The sequence below is a fragment of the Equus caballus genome, chromosome 28 (genome assembly GCF_041296265.1).
Source record: "Equus caballus isolate H_3958 breed thoroughbred chromosome 28, TB-T2T, whole genome shotgun sequence".
Lineage (NCBI taxonomy): Eukaryota > Metazoa > Chordata > Mammalia > Perissodactyla > Equidae > Equus > Equus caballus.
Genome location: NC_091711.1, coordinates 17,322,613 through 17,340,670, shown reverse-complemented (window position 1 = coordinate 17,340,670; position 18,058 = coordinate 17,322,613). Strand labels below are relative to the sequence as shown.

General features: G+C 34.4%; 1 protein-coding gene across 16 annotated transcripts in view; it reads right to left on the bottom strand.

Annotated features, from left to right (window-relative positions):
* LRRIQ1 (leucine rich repeats and IQ motif containing 1) overlaps positions 1-18,058 on the bottom strand; it is a 214,479-nt gene that overhangs the window by 139,476 nt on the left and 56,945 nt on the right. For all 16 annotated transcript variants that reach the window (XM_070254620.1, XM_023631410.2, XM_070254613.1 and 13 more), the window contains 4 exons: positions 16,597-16,790; positions 15,929-16,056; positions 10,961-11,034; positions 7,398-7,491 (listed from right to left, as the gene is read on the bottom strand). In XM_070254620.1, coding sequence (XP_070110721.1) covers positions 7,398-7,491; positions 10,961-11,034; positions 15,929-16,056; positions 16,597-16,790 — 490 coding nt within the window. The remainder of the gene's footprint in view (positions 1-7,397; positions 7,492-10,960; positions 11,035-15,928; positions 16,057-16,596; positions 16,791-18,058) is intronic.

Sequence of the window (18,058 nt, the reverse complement as noted above, 5' to 3'; positions counted from 1 at the left end):
GTTCTCCCCAAATCCCCCCTGTACATAGTTGTATATTTTTTTAGTTGTAGGTCCTTCTAGTTGTGGCATGTAGGACACCACCTCAGCATGGCCTGATGAGCAGTGCCATGTCCACACCCAGGATCCGAACCAGTGAAACCCTGGGCCACTGCAGTGGAATGGTTGAACTTAACCTCTCAGCCATGGGGTCAGCCCCTGAAGATATTTTTTAAACTATTTTTACAAAACTATTTTGTTTTTAATAGCTTTTAAATTATTTTTCATTAATTTTTTCCAAGCAATCAATATACACAGGACAATTTTCATCAAATTATATTTTCTGGGAGATCTCGTCAAGATGGTAGTATAGGCAGACCCTGAACTCACCACCTCCCACAAACACAACCAGGTTACAACTATCCTTGGAAAAATTACCCCGGAGAGAGAACTGAAAACTGGATAAAAAGAACCCCCACAACAAGGGACAGTCCTGACTGAGGCGGAAGAGGCAGAAATTCCTTCTGGAGAGGAAAAACCCATCTTTGCGAGCTGCAGACCTTCACAGCTGGCCGAGCGGGAGCCACCGGAAGATACGCAGCCCTCCCTGGAGGAGTGAGGTCATGAGGGGGGCCCATTACTACTAGAAGCATCCTTCAGACTCAACACAACTGAGATGAGTGTCCCACTATCTGGCTTTGCTGGCAGTTAACTGCAATGGGGGATACCCCCAGAAAAGCTGTTGGAGGAAAGCTGTAAAAACCTAGCTCTTGAAGAGCCAACACACAAACTCACCCATCTCAGAGAGCAACCTAAAATCACCAAAAAGACAGCTGCAGTCCTTTGGTGAAAAGAGACTTATCTGGTAGGCTCTCGGTGCATCTCAGTTAGAGGTAAGACCTCTCCAGAGACTGAGACTTTGGTGGTGGCCATTTTTGTGACCTAGTACATGCGTGCTGACACAGATGCTGGCAGACACCACTGAAGTTCTTCCCCTGGCCTGATAGTCCAGGGATCTGCCACACCCACTAGAGTGCAGATTTAATCCAGTTCAGCCAGGGCAGGAAGCCTGCCCTAAAGACTGGCCCCACCCAACAGTAAGCCCTCAGGCTACTTGTCAGCCTGCATAGACTGGGTGCCTTGATCCTCTACAAGAAGGCGATTGTGTCCACCTCTGTGGGGCAGGGCCTGTGTGAGGACCAGGTGAACTGTGGGGGGCATTGGTGAAGAGGTTGGGGCCTCTGCAGTGGGGCAACTGGGTACACTCCAGAGGGTCAGGAAGTGTGCACAGTCTAGGGCTGTGTTGACAGTGTGTGTGGACCTGTGGGGGGTGGGGCTTATCAGTGGCAAAAGACCTGTGCTTCACAATAAGCCACAAAGAGGATTGACTCCATCTTCCAAAGTCTGAAACAACTGGGTGCTCCTGTGCCTAGGGCCAGCCCCACCCAGCTGCAATCCTAAGAGAGCTGACAACAGTCTTGCAGGCCTGAGGCCTACAGCAACCGTAAGCCCCTGAGCCTAGCAACCAGTTACACTGTGTACATACTCAATTAACAGGAAAACTGCAACAGGAGTGTGCCACTAGACCTTGCAGCTGATGGTGCTGGGGTTCCCCAAACACAATTTACAAACAGCCAGCCAGGGAGGGAAAGACTAGATTCCCTGGGTACCTGCGGTAACAGCAACCCTGCCACAGCAGAAGGACACAGAGGCCCACACAGGGGTCACTTCTGGATCATCTGGACTGGTGATGAGAGGGAAGCACACTGCTGAGCCTCAAAAGGCATCTCTTACATAAGGCCACTTCTCAAAGCTCAGGAGACAAGGCTGACTCATCTAATACACAGATATAAGAACAGAGAAAGAGGCAAAATGAGGAGGCAAAGAAAGACATTTCAAGCAAGGGAACAGGACAAAACCCCAGAAAAAGGACTAAATGAAACAGAAGTTAGCAATTTACCTGACAAAGAGTTCAAACAAAAACTCATAAGGATGCTCACTGATATTGGGAGAAGACTGGATATACACAGTGAGAACATCAACAAAGAATTGGAAAATATAAAAAAGAACCAATCAGAAATGAAGACTACAATACTGGAAATGAAAACTTCACTAGAAGGACTCAATAGCAGAGTAGATGATACAGAAGAACACAGCAGTGAGCTGGAAGAAAAACTAGAGGACATCACCATGCTGAACAGATAGAAAAAAGAGACCAAATGAGAACAGTCTAAGGGAACTCTGGGACAATATCAAGTGCACTAACAATCATATTATAGGTGTCCCAGAAGGAGAAGAGAAAGACAAAAGGGCAGAGAATCTATTTGAAGAAATAATAGTTGAAAACTTTCTTAACCTAAGGAAGGAAAAAGACATCCAAGTACAGGAAGCACAGAGAACACCAAAGAAGATGAACACCAAGAGCCCAACACCAAGATACATTATAATTAAAATGTCCAAAATTAAAGATAAACAGAGAATCCTAAAAGAAGCAAGAGAAAGGCAACAAGTGACATATAAACGAAAGTCCATATAGCTATCAGTGGACTTCTCAGCCAAAACCCTACAGGCTAGAAGACAGTGGTGTGGACATATAAAGTGCTGAGAGGAAAAAACCTACAGCCAAGAATACTCTATCCAGCAAGGTTATCTTTCAGAATGGAAGGAGAGATACAGAGCTTCCAAGACAAGCAAAAATTAAAGGAGCTTATCACCAAGAAACCAGTTCTACAAGAAATACTGAAGGGACTTATTATTTAAGTGGGAAAGAGAAGACCACAAATAGGGATAAGAAAATTATCAAAAAAAACAAAAACAAAAAAATAGGCAATAAAATCACTGGTAAAGGCAAAAATATAGTAAAGGTAGCAGATCAACCACCTATGAAGATGATATATAGGTTGAAAGACAAAGGGACTAAAATTACCTATTACAATAAGAGGGTAATGGATAGACACACACAAAACAAAAGATTAAATATGATTTCAAAAACATAAAATGTGGGAGGAGGGGATTAAAAGAGTAGAACTTTTAGAAAGAGGTCAAGCTAAAGAGACTATCAACTCAATAAATATTGCTATATATGTAGAATATTATATAGGAAATTCATGGTAATCACAAACCAGAAACTATAATATGTAAACAAAGAAGTAAGAAGAAGGAAATCAAGCATATTACTAAAGGAAGCCATCAAACCACAAGGGAAGAGAGCAAGTGAAGAAGAAAGGAACAAAGAAGAACTACTAAGACACCCAGAAAAAAAAAGTAACAAAATGGCAATAAATACACTTTTATCAATAGCTACTTTAAATGTCAATGGACTAAATGCTCCAATCAAATGCCATAGGGTGGCCAAATGGATAAAAAAACAAGATGCATATATATGCTGTATACAAGAGACACACTTCAGACCTAAAGATACTCACAAACCGAAAGTGAAAGGATGGAAAAAGATATTCCATGCAAATGACAAAGAAAAGCAAGTGGGGGTAGCAATACTTATATCAGACAAAATAGACTTTAAAACAAAAACTGTAACAAGAGACAAAGAAGGACTCTACAGAACAATAAAAGGAACAATCCAACAAGAGGATATAACACTTATAAATATCTACACACCCAACATACGAGCACCTAAATATATAAAGCAATTACTAACAGACATAAAAGGAGAAATAGACAGTAACACAATAATAGTAGGGAATTTTAACATTCCACTTACACCAATGGACAGATTCATCTAAACAGATCAATGAGGAAACACTGGCCTTAAATGACACATTAGATGAGATGGACTAGTAGATATATATAGAACATTCCACCAAAAAACGACAGAATACACATTCTTTTCAAATTCACATGGAACATTCTCCAGGACTGATCACATATTAGGCCACAAAACAAGTCTCAATAAGCTTAAGAAGATCGAAATAACACCAAGCATCTTTTCTAACCACAAAGGTATGAAACTAGAAATCAACTACAGGAAGAAAATGAGAAAAGCCGCAAAAATGTGGAGATTGAACAAAATGCTACTGAACAATGATTGGGTCAAAAAAGAAATCAAAGGAGAAACAAAAAAATACCTAGAGACAAATGAAAATGAAAATATGACATGCCAAAATCTATGGGATACAGCAAAAGCAGTTCTAAGAGGAAAGTTTATAGCAATTCAGGCCTATCACAACAAACAAGAAAAATCCCAAATAAAAAATCTAACAGTGCACCTAAAGGAACTGGAAAAAGAAGAATAAACAAAGCCCAAAATTAGCAGAAGGAAGGAAATAATAAAAATCAGAGCAGAAGTAAATGAAATAAAGACTAAAAAAACAATAGAAAAATTAATGAAACTAAGAGCTGGTTCTTTGAAAAGGTAAACAAAATTGACAAACCTTTAGCTAGACTCACCAAGAAAAAAAGAAAGAAGTCTCAAATAATACAATCAGAAAGGAAAGAGGAGAAACGACAACAGACACCTCAGAAATACAAAAGATTATAAGAGAATACTATGAAAAGCTATATGCCAACAAATTGGATAATCTAGAAGAAATGGATAAATTCTCAGAATAATACAACCTTCCAAAACTTGATCAATAAGAAGCAGATAATTTGAATAGACCAATCACCAGTAAGGCGATCAAAACAGTAATCAAAAACCTCCCAAAAAATAAATGTCCAGGACCAGATGGCTTCCCTGGAGAATTCTACCAAACATTCAAAGAAGATGTAATACCTATCCTTCTCAAACTCTTCCAAAAAACTGAAGAGGAGGGCAGCCTTCCTAACTCATTCTATGAAGCCAACATTATCCTGATACCAAAACCAGACAAGGACAACACAAAAAAAGAAAATTGCAGGCCAACATCACTTATGAACATCGATGCAAAAATCCTCAACAAAATACTAGCAAATTGCATACAACAATACATTAAAAGATCATACATCATGATCAAGTGGGTTTCATTCCAGGGATGCAGGGATGGTTCAACATCCACAAATCTATCAACATGAAACACCACATTAACAAAATGAAGAATAAAAATCACGTGAGCATCTCAATAGATGCAGAGAAAGCATTTGACAAGATGCAGCATTCATTTATGATGAAAACTCTAAATAAAATGGGTATAGAAGGAAAATACCTCAAGATAATAAAGGCCACATATGACAAACCCACAGCAAATATCATTCTCAATGGAGAAAAACTGAAAGCTATCCCTCTAAGAACAGGAACCAGACAAGGATGCCCACTTTCACCACTCTTATTTAACATAGTATTGGAAGTCCTAGCCAGAGTAATCAGGCATGAAAAAGAAATAAAATGGATCCAAATTGGAAAAGATGAAATGAAACTGTCACTATTTGCAGATGATATGACTTTGTATGTAGAAAACCCTAGAGAATCCACTAGAAAACTTTTAGAAATAATAAATGAATACAGTCAAGTTGCAGGATATAAAACCAACATACAAAAATCAGTTGTGTTTCTATACACTAATAACAAAGTAGCAGAAAGAGAAATTAAGAATACAATCCCATTTACAAGTGCAACAAAAAGAATAAAATACCTAGGAATAAACTTAATGAAAGAGGTGAAAGATCTGTACACTGAAAACTATAAAACATTGTTGAAAGAAATTGAAGAAGACACAAAGAAATGGAAAGATATTCCGTACTCTTGGATGGGAAGAACTAACATAGTTAAAATATCCATACTTCCTAAAGCAATCTATAGATTCAATGCAATCCCTATCAAAGTTCCAACAACATTTTTCACAGATATAGAACAAAGAATCCTAAAATTTATATGGAACAATAATGACTGCAAATAGCCAAAGGAATCCTGAGGGAAGAGAACAAAGCTGGAGGTATCACACTCCCTGATTTCAAAATATACTACAAAGACACAGTAACCAAAATATCATGGTACTCGCACAAATATAGACACATAGATCAATGGAACAGAATCGAGAGCCCAGAAATAAACCCACACATTTATGGACAGCTAATATTCGACAAGGGAGCCAAGAGCATACGATGGAGAAAGGGGAGTCTCTTCAATAAATGGTGTTGGGAAAACTGGACAGCCACATGCAAAAGAAAGAAAGTAGACCATCATCTTACACCGTGCACAAAAAACAACTCAAAATGGATTAAAGACTTGAGTGTAACACCCGAAACCATTAAACTTCTAGAAGAAAACATAGGCAGAATGCTTTTGACATAGGTCTTAGCAGCATATTTTCAAGTACCATGTCTGACCAGGCAAGGGAAACAAAAGAAAAAATATACGAATGGTACTACATCAAACTAAAAAGCTTCTGCACAGCAAAGGAAACCATCAACAAAACAAAAAGACAACCTAACAATTGGGAGAAGATATTTGCAAACCCTATATCAGATAAGGGATTAATAACCAAAATATACAAAGAACTCATAAGTCTCAACAACAAAAACAACCAACAACCCAATTAAAAAATGAGCAAAAGATCTGAACAGAGACTTCTCCAAAGAAGATATATGGATGGCCAACAGTTACATGAAAACATGTTCAACATCATTAACTATCAGGGAAATGCAAATCAAAACTACAATGAGGTATCACCTCTCTCCAATCAGAATGGCTATAATTAACAAGACAGGAAACAACAAGTGTTGGAGAGGATGTGGGGAGAAGGGAACACTTGTTCACTGCTGGTGGCAGTGCAAACTGGTGTAGCTGCTATGGAAAGCTATATGGAGCATCCTCAGAAATTAAGAATAGATCTACCATGTGAACCAGCTATTCCACCGCTGGGTATTTATGCAAAGAACTTGAAAACACAAATGCATAAAGATATATGCACCCCTATGTTTATTGCAGCATTATCCACAATAGCCAAGACTTGGAAGCAACCTAGGTGCCCATCAAGGGATGAATGGATAAAGAAGATGTGGTATATATACACAATGGAATACTACTCAGCCATAAGACAGGATGAAATCCAGCCACTTGTAACAACATGGATAGACCTTGAGGGAATTATGCTGAGTGAAACAAGTCAGAGGGAGAAAGTCAAATACCATATGATCTCACTCATAAGCAGAAGATAAAAACAATGACAAACAAACACATAGCAACAGAGATTAGACTGGTGGTTACCAGAGGGGAAGTGGGGAGGGAGGAGGGCAAAAGGGGTGATTAGGCACACATGTGTGGTGGTGGATTATGATTATTCTGTGGGTGGTGGACATGATGTAATCTACACAGATTGGAAATATATTATGACGTACATCTGAAAGTTATATAAGGTTATAATCTAATATTACTGCTATAAAAACAAAAATTAAAATTAAAAATATATAAATAAATAAAATGGAAAAAAATTGTTTTCTGCAACTATAATAAAGTATGCACATATGGTACAACAATATTTCTTTACCTCGAGTTTATTTCCTGAAGAAGTGGGTTTCCAGTGAGAGATAATTCACGGAGAGAATAGCACGCATCAAACCACTTTATGGTACTTGTAAGATCTACAGAAAGTAAACAATAAAAATCGCTATGAAAGGTATCACAGATAAAGAAAAATAATGTCAGTGACCATTTTATTTATTGGTTAGATATTAAAAAAAAGGAACAAAAGTTATTTATTCTGCAGAATATGATATGCTATTAAAAGGAGACTGTATTAAAAACACCAACTCTGCTGTCAGAATATTTATTTCTAGGATATAGCAGCTGTGTGAACTTATGCAAATCATACAGCTGCTTTACGATTGAGGTTCATATCTATCTCGCAGGGTGAAAATTAAATGAGATAATGTGTATAAAGGGCTTAGAACAGTTCATGCCAGATTATAAGCACAAAATCTGAAAAAGTGAAATCTAAAGTAATAGAATAGTAGTATAATTGAACATATCCCTAAATAGAATTACATGGATCTGTTATACCTTTAAAAGTTAAAATAGTAGGTCAATCTAAGGTACATTACAGATGAATTTATACTGGAATTGCCCTCCCACAGAAAACAATCATAAAAATGGACAATGTATAGGAAGTACCTATTTATAAGCCTGACTGAGATAAAAGAAACACACATGGTAAACCTCCAATCACAATGGCTTTCTGCCTGAGAGCAATTTATCACTTCAGAGCGGGAACGTGGAGACCCAAGTGTTTTTGCTGAGTGAGGAGGCAAAGATTAGAACTGAAGCTGGAATTTATGGCAAAAAGTATTGAGAAGAAGCTGTGTGTGTATATGTCGGGGGCGGGGAGAGTTGGCAGAAGAAGTTTATGTGAGGATTCCCTGCGGGTCCTTGAATAAGTGCTAGGTGTTACACCAGCAGGGCAAGAATCTGAAAAGCCTAGCAGAGATCCCTGCTGTAGGGCTAAGGCTGAATAATGACACTAAAGGTCATGCAGCAGTGAAAGACATTGGAGTTTCATCCCAGCCAGAATAAGATCTAATTGAGCATCTCAGAGATTGAGCTAAAATCCAGAAAGACTATGCATTAGGAGTGAAAGCAATGCCCTGGGGTAGGGGCATGCACTAAGACTTGAAAACTAAAATGACTTGTCTTAGGAGAGAATGAAATTAAGGCTGACAGAAACAAAATTATTCATCAATTATCCATCCAACTGCCTGCCAGAAGTAAACTTAACACCCTTTAAAAGGAAGACAACAATGTCCAGACTCAGTAAACTGTATTCTGTATAAGGTTCAACATATAGTTACAAATTACTAGACATATAAAAAATAGAAAAATATGATCTTATCATTAAGAGAAAAGCAGTTAATAGAAACACATCCCAAAGTGAGCCAAATGTAAATCAATTTTTTGACAAAGACACCAAAGTAATTCAATGATGATAAAAGCTTGTTCAACAAATGTTGCTGAACAACTGGATATCCCTATCAAAAACTGAACTCATCCCTTCACACCATTCAAAAAATTGATTTGAGACAGAGCACAGACCTAAAAGTACAAAACTTCTATAAGAAAGCAAGAGAAAATCCTGTTCTCAATCTGGAGGTAGAAAAACATTACAAAGGACACACAGAACAGTAACTATTAAAAAATGATAAATTAAGTTTCATCAAAATTGAAAACTTCTGCTCATCTGGATGCCATTAATACAATTAATAGATAAAAGAGGGACTGGGAGAAAATATTTACAAAGCATATCTGCCAAAGAATTTCATCCAGAATATATAAAGAATTTATACAAATAAATAAGAAAAAGACAACTAAATTTTAAAAATGGTTAAGACACTTGAACAGACACAAAAGAATATGCAGAAATCATCAATAAATCATGCAAAGAGGCTTAATATTATTATTCACCAGGGAAATCAAACTAAAATCATTATGAGATAACACAATGAAACACTAAACACCCTCTAGAACGGAGCAATCAGAACTCTCCTACATTGCTAGTGCAGATGTAAAACATTATGAGCATTTTGGAAAACAGTTTTTTCAGTTTTTTATAAAGTTAAGCATAGACCTACTCTATTATCCAGCAATTATACTCTTATATATTTACCCAAGAGAACTGAAAACATAGGTCCACAAAAGGATTTGTACCAGAAATTTCTATAGGAACTTTATAATGATAGTAGCTCAAAATTGCAAACAATTAAAATATCAATCAACAGGAGAATGTACAAATTGTGATATATTCATGAAATAGACTACACTTCAGAAAAAAAACCCTACTGATATGGTGGAATGTCACATGAATGCTGAGTAAAGAAAGCTAAAAGAGAACGTATTGTTTGATCTCATTAATATAAAGACGTAGAACAGTTTAACTTATCATGACAAATTTAGAACTGTGGTTGTCTCTATGAAGGAAGTGACTGGGAATGGGGATGGGGAAATTTTGGGGGGAGTTAGTCAACCAAATCAATTCATCATTCTTCAATTTAACAAACTTTTAATGGGTGCCTACTCTATACCTGTTAGGAGGCAACAAGTTAGACAAGTTTGTTTATTCATCCTCATTAGGCTATTTATTTCATAGGTAAAAGATACATGAATTTTAAATATAAATGTAATTGTGACATTTGCTCAGGTCTACCAGAAAGATATGGAAGTGTTCTGATTTTAAAAGTGGAAAGAAAATTTTGATTGAATTATTTCATCATGCTTTTGAAGGAGTTCAGAATACGCCACCCCAATATGCCATTCTGGCATATTGACGGTTTTAGTTAAAGGTGCTTAAAAAACACAGATGCAAGAACAACACTCTGACCTCCTTCTTCCTCTTAAAAGCAGGAGATGAAATTCCCATGTTAAAGATATCCTCCACATACCAGAAGACATTTTTTTTTTAGGAAGATTGGCCCTGAGCTAACATCCGTGCCCATCTTCCTATATTTTATATGTGGGACGCCTGCCACAGCATGGCTTGCCAAGCTGCGCGTAGTTCCGCCTGGAATCTCAACTGGCGAACCCCGGGCCGCTGAAGCAGACAGCGCTAACTTAACCACTATGCCACTGGGTGGGACCCAGGAAGACATTCTTATCTCAAGGACAGGAAGTCAAGGCCAAGAGAAATGTATGCAAACTTGTTAAACTAACCTTTATTTCCTAGTCACTTGTACGTCCAATTAATTACCTTAGCCCAAGCTCCTTTGCCTTGTCATATTTTCACAATTTACTACTCTTTGTCCAACTCACTACATAAGTGTTCAATTCTAACTGCTTCCTGAGGTCTTTATTTTTCTTGTGAGAATTCCCGCATACATGTTAAAAAAAAAAATTAAAAACCTGTATTCTTTTCTTATGTTTGTCTTATTGTTATTTTAATTCTTAGGCCCGGCCTAAGACCCTAAGAGAGTAGAGGAGAAATTTTTCCTCCCTTACATCTTACTGTATAGATATTTTATTTGTGAATGCCATTAACACATTTACCCAAAACAACTTCTTACTATATTTAAAAAGTAAAATCAAAAGCCTATTATTTAAAAAAATTATGTATTATTCTAAACTTACCAGAGAGACAATTGTTGCTGACATCTAGTTTTTCCAAAGAAATAAAATGAAAAAGTGGTATGATTTTTGTTAAGCTGAAAACAAAAATAGAATATATAAAAATTTTAAATTAGAATGTCCTTAACACTATTGATGTAACTATATAATAATACATTTTTAGAACACAATTATAAAAGATAGGCAATTGTATGTAGTTATATATACAATTGTATTTGTACAATAAAATGCAATTATAGCAACATCTATTAACAGTACTTACTAAAAATGCAGTAATTCTAAAATTCTAAGTATTCTATAATGGAAGATTTATATGCATCTCTAAAGAGAAAGGAATTGCCAATTCCAATCAAATATCATGGACTTCAATGTGTACTCAGTCTTTAAATGAAAATAAGTAGATTTTCTGCTCTTACCGTTTTGTTTTGTCTTTGTGTAAGGCTAAATATACAGAGAATTTATATTGTCTGAGTATTTTTTTCTGGCTCACACATATAACAAGCCATTAAGTAATAAAAACATAAAATGTATTTATTCTCACTTTTTGACAGAATAACTGATTAACTAGTTTTGCTTTTTAATTAAAAAAATGTTTTATTCACTATATTGAAAGTATTACAAGTAGAAAGTTACACTGGGGTTATTTCTAAATTTGAAATATGCATCTGAGGAACACAATTATAGGAAATGTTTCATATCAATAGAATGGACTTAAATTTGGCAAAAATATATTAACATTTAAAATTAATATTCATTATTAATTCATGCATATCCAAATTCTAATAATAATGAACTTTGTACTTTTTAAAAGTTTCTATCTTTTTCTAAGATATAATTGTCACTAAGAAGCTTTATTCAAGCAAGGAGTGTCAATGATATCCAAAATATTCCCATCATTGGAAGCAAAAGCTATGAAGGGAAAATTAGTTTAATTTGCATTTCCGACTAAGACAGTCTACACTTACTTTGTAACATAATGTCACATTACTCTAGCTACCTGGAATTGAAAATTAAGCGAGTTTATCTAAATCTTTAAACAAGACAAAAATCTCTTTGTATAAAACATATTCTCACTACAAATACAAAAGTCTTCTGAACTAATCCCCCCTATAAATGTTGGAAATCCATAAATGTTCAAAATATGCTCCAATTAAAGGAGTACTTCTGGTACCAAGAAAAAAGAGGCATGCATTAATTTCTACTTCTTTTACTTTCTTGTTTTTTATACTGTCCCTCCAGTTGTCCTGGAAGAGATTTTTACATCTTTATTTTTACCAACTCCCTGCCATGGGGAAAAAAAAAAAAAAACCTACTATTATTCTAAGGTCAGAAGCTTACAGAATAATGAACAGGAAGCCTCATGGTTCTGGCATAAAACTAAGCCTTGTATCGACCTTGACTCCTCTCTTGTACTATCCTGTTCTGCATTAGCAGAGACAGAATATACTACTGATGAAGAAATAGACTAAATAATGAGGCTGGAAGAAGATCTCTCTGAACGTAACCAATCTTAAGTACAATATTACTATTTATACAAAACCTATACAACACCACTTCTTAAAAACAATTTCCGGGGGAAAAAATCCAAGGTAACAAAAGTATTAAAATATTGGCCATTACATTTATACATACACTTTGTTATTTGCATACACATTCTTTAATAGTAAAATTTACTGAAATGTCACATGTACACTGAAAAAGAAAAAAAGAAAGAAGGAAGGAAGAAACTTACAACTTTTTCAATACGTGATTAGTGGATTTAAGTCCTAATTTTATGACATTTCTAACTCAGGCACGTTGTAGATCATTATTACAAGTAAGAAATTTAAGTTCTTCAAGTGAAAATATAATTCTAATAAATGTATTTATTAACAAGAACATTCTTATTTGTTTTGTACCTTTAATATATTTCTAATACTAAATCTTTACCCATCTCCTAGAAGAATTTTGAAAGATTAATAGTTGAGTTTTTCTCTTTTTTCAGAACATCTCATTTTTTTAACCAATAAGTTATATGGCAACATATAGATAGCAGATAAATTATATGAAGACATCAAGTAAAAATAACCAGTAAAGTTTTAAAATTAAAAATAAAAATTGCTTTTACAAAAATCAGTCTAAGTAAAAAAAAAAATGTTTGGTTTGGCCAAATATTTTTATAATATTGAAGTTTTATCTTTTCAGATAACCATGCTTTTAGGATCATGTTCTTTTTCTTTTATGGAAATTTTAATCAAGAAAACTGGCTATTCATTCACCTTTATGACTATTCATTAGGATGGTAGAAACCTAATAGTAGAATCTTTTTTTTCAAACCTCTAACTTTTCCTTTTACTGACATTCTGTGTATATTCTTTTTCAAGAAAATTCAAACCAGAAAGACAAAGGACATTAGTGAAAACCTAATACCATTTGACCTTGTCACATTAGCCCTGGGCATTAAAAAGATATAAATTTCAAAGACGACAAAAAGCAAAAGATTTGTACAATGAGCAGCCAATGGGTAATAGTTTCCACTTTCTGCTCCTACTTAGAGTCTCACTGGAAGTTAGAAAGGCTTATGAAGCCAGAGAGTCTTCCAATTAGAGCTCCACTGAGAAAAACTTAAAACAGTCACATGTCCTAATGCAAATTTAAAACATAAGTCAAGATGAAACAGTATTTCAAACAATATGTACTAAGTATCATTCTTTATATGTATTTCATTTGTTGGGGAAAAAAGCATATGGACACATAATTTCTTCCTTGCTATGAAAATATTTATCAAAAATTAAAAGAAAAATATATGCTATTTAAAAAACACACCAACCACAATCCAACTATCACATTTATAAAATTCTTCTCAGGTTTGCAAAATATATTGACATACATTTTCCTTTTGATCATCATTAAAGTCCCATTAATTAGGTAACGTAGGTATTACTATCCCTTTTACACATGAAAAAACTGAGGCTCAGGTAAGGAGAAGAGAGTTCTTCAACACCAACTGACAGATAAGTTGTAGATTCAGAATTCAAACCCAAATCTGCTGACTTTAAGTTTTACCAAACCTGGTGTTGTTCTGAAAAAGTTAATGTACATGTAGAAGCTTAATGTAAGATGGGTAATTTCTACAGTTAATGGTATTAGCCTATTGTGAAAAATCCCAAGGTTGAATTACTTTTCACTATGATTTTAGGAAATGATTTTCCTGTGGTTATGTCCATTTCTATAAATCACATTTCCCTGGAGCCCTCAGGCCTTCTCCCTTCACACTTCCAAAAATGACAGCAGGTTACACATGCAAAGAGCTTTGAGAGATTCACAAAAATATATTCAAATATAAGTGACAGTATTATTTAAAAATTCAAAATAGTATATATTATATAAAATTTTTACCTCTTTTTAAAATATAGTTAAGTTCAAAAGATTAAGTTCTATTATTCTTAAGAGTTTTTTAAGGGTAATGACATATTACTCAGTTTTGATCCCCCAAAATAGCAAACACCACCTCAATATCCAAATGTTATAAGGCAAAGCAAACAAAATTATAAATAAGGATTATTTGCTTTAAGTATCCCAATTATTGTTATCAACTCTAAAACATTTTAATAGTCTTGTTTATGATAATTCTTAGTCATACCAGATTGATAGGGCAAAAATCTATTAACTACTACTACTTTTAACTTCTAAAAGTAGAATATTTCTTTGATGATTTAAATTGTCCAAAAAACTTAAAGGCATTATTTTTCAAAACATGTTCTTGATTTAATCTCTTTAAATATTATTAGGCTCATTAATGTGGCTTGAGATCCATTTCTACAAAATATGCTAGATATGTCAATTACTGAGTGATTTACTACATATGTCCGAAGCATACCTGAGGATTTCTATTGAAATTGTATTTCTTACCCGAAAAATATTGTGAAAAGATTCAACGGGTTTGTGATGGCCCAAATTACTTAAACAGTGTTATCTGCTAGAGCTGGCTCTAGAATAAATGTCCTTTTAAAACCAAATCAACTTCCATATTTTAGATCTGATTAAAAGAATTTGAGGGAATTTTTTAATACAGATTCAGTTTTTGACTTGTCAAATAGTGCAATAGTCTAATACGTGGAAATTAAATCATGTGGGACATACATGCTGAAAGGATGAGCACTATTGTGGCAGAGATTGAGAGAAAACTTTAAGTTTTGGGGGAAAAAAGAGGCGTATATATTAACCTTGGATTGTCCCTATTCACTTGTTTTGTAGGAACCATGTAACTTAAAGAAGGAATTTCTTGTTAAAGGTGGTTTCTTTCCCTTACTCCATGTGCCTTTGATGAACAAATTAATCATATTAGCGTGAATAGGTCTCAATGAAATATCAGTGGAGGGAGACATACACATCTTGTGCTCCTGTTTTGGTTTCAGACAGTTATTCTCTGCAAAGATCCAGATGTTTGGTGGTTTCAAATGGATCTTCTGTGGCAGGTACACATCTCAATTTAACGTCAAGGTATTTTTTTAAAGTGTTACTTTATATCCTTAGGGAAATCGAATTTAAATCAATCTTAACAGTTACAAAAAGACATGGAAGTTGAGAGCAGATTCAAAATTGTTCTTCCAGGACTTAATAAGTACCACTTGAGAGAATGAGACATCCTTCTGAATTAAATTAACTACCTCCTGTATTTCCAAGGACTATATTCTTTACAAATATAAGCAAACCTGACCTGAGAGATTCCTACAAGTATATCTTTGAGAAGAAATAAAATGAGTAGGATAAGTCACAATTAAAATTCTACTAAAATTTGAGAGTGTATCAGTACACAACTTTAACTTTTTAAATTTTATAAAGTTCTATCTATATGTAATAATTTGTTGTGATGCACCTTCACCAAATTACCGGAAACACTGAACAGCTTTTCTACTTTGTTATGAAGATCACACATTTATGTTAAGTAATCATTCACTCCACTTAAACTTAAGCAAAGTATATTTTTACCTGTTTTGAGAGAGTGTCAGGTTTTGTAGTAAAGGGAGCCAATATGAAGAAAATGCTTCCACAGTTGAAATGCTGTTATCATCCAAGTGCAATTCTCTTAGTAGAACATGATTCTCCAAGGATGGAAGCTATATTTAAATTTGGCCATTAGCTTATATTAAGCAAAATATTGTTGTCATTTAACCACGTTTAAAAGTATAAAACTTACCAAAACTAACAACAGACATTTTCTGGTAAACAGCATACCATAAATCAAAGTATATTATAAGAATTTTAGTATGAATAAAACTTTCAATAATTAACTTCATAATTAGAATTTGTTTTTTAATAAAAAGTACTTTTTACAAATTTTAATTAGAATTTCATGATAGATAAATTTGGTCTCACTTATATACTGAAATATAACTGAAAGGTTGTGATTTATTATGTTTCAGTATTATGAAAAACTAATGTTAAATTAGATTTCCTTATAAAATATTCTATTATGTTGAATACTTTTTAGAGGAAGGTACATAACAGTGTTAAAGTAAATTAGAAATCAAATACAGCTGATAAGCAAAAAAGAACAAAGAAAAATTAATCAAAATTGCTTTTAAAACGTGCAGTTGATATTTTTATCAAAAAAATATTGTGTTAATCACAGAAATTAACTAATTTAAAGCAATTACCTCACTTAGATAATTTCCCTGTAACTTCAGTATTTGGAGCAATCCACAGTTTTCAATGCCCTCGACTTCAGTAAGATGATTATATGAGCAATCCAGGTGTATAATGGTAGGAGTATCACAAAGCCCTCTCGTACTAATTAACTGATTGTGGTCCACAATTAGTCGTTGAAGATTTTTCAAAGATTCTAAGCCACCTGGAAGAAAAATTTTCCAAAATCACTTGTATCATACATTCTTTCAGACTCTAAAGGAGAGTTTCAATCTTTTCTTAATAGTTGTACCTTTATATTTCCCAATATTTCTTATTATAAGTGAAGACAGCCCAATTTCCTGGTGAAAAATGTGTAAGTGTAAAATGTATTATTATTTAAACCCGTATCTAAGAGATATATTTTTGAATGACATATATCACTTTAAAATTGAACAACTTACTAAAAGGCATACATTGGGCACTTAATGTTTTATATTCAAATAACAATGGAACAAGGGAGACATAGAAGGACTCATTTTAAAACAAAAGTTTTCAGGGCAGTCCCTGTGGCCGAGTGGTTAAGTTTGCGGGCTCTAGTTTGGCAGCTCAGGGTTTCGCCAGTTCGAATCCTGGGTGCAGACATGGCACCTCTTATCAAGCACACTGAGGTGGTGTCCCACATGCCACAACTAGAAGGACCCACAACTAAGAAAAAAAATACACAACTATGTACAAGGGGGGTTTGGTGGAGAAAAAGAAAAAATATAAAATCTTTAAAAAAAAAAGTTTTCATCTCAGTTTCAGGGTCTTTGAATTTTGAATCGTTGCTGAGGGTTGAATGTATAACATTAGAATGCCATTTTCCTATCATTGAGATAGCTACCTTAGATTCCCAAATGAAGTAGTTGCAATTGTATTAAAATTAATGAAATATTAGCATATTCTTCTGGTATTTCGAGATTGTCACAAGTGACCTCCTCTTTGCCTAGATAAACTTAAAATCAATATGATACTATCTAAGAAATATAATAAGGCACTTAGACTATAGCTCAGAGGTCATAAGGAAAAAGTTGAGAAGGTTGTTTAAATAAGCCATCAGAGTTAACATTGGAAAGAGACTCTAAGGAAGTCTGTAAAAGTTTCACAGAAGATATTAAAAATCTAGAAAATGTTGTTTAAATTGATTATTGGACCATATATGTTCTCTGTAGCTACTACCGTGTTACATGAAATATGCAACTCTGGAAAAAGGAAGTATTTTTTAAGGTCTAGAGTAAGTACCAGCAAGCAGAATGTCTTCTGTGATTATTGTACATATGCAAGTCATTGAGACTAAACCTTGGAGAATTCAGCTTCATTCTGATTTTCTTGACAAACCTCCACAAAATATTTTCTTCAATTAAATGTTGGAATATACATGAGTTTTTTTACCAAAACTTATTTGATAGTAAATTGAAGGATAATCTCGAAGGAAACATAATTATGTATACA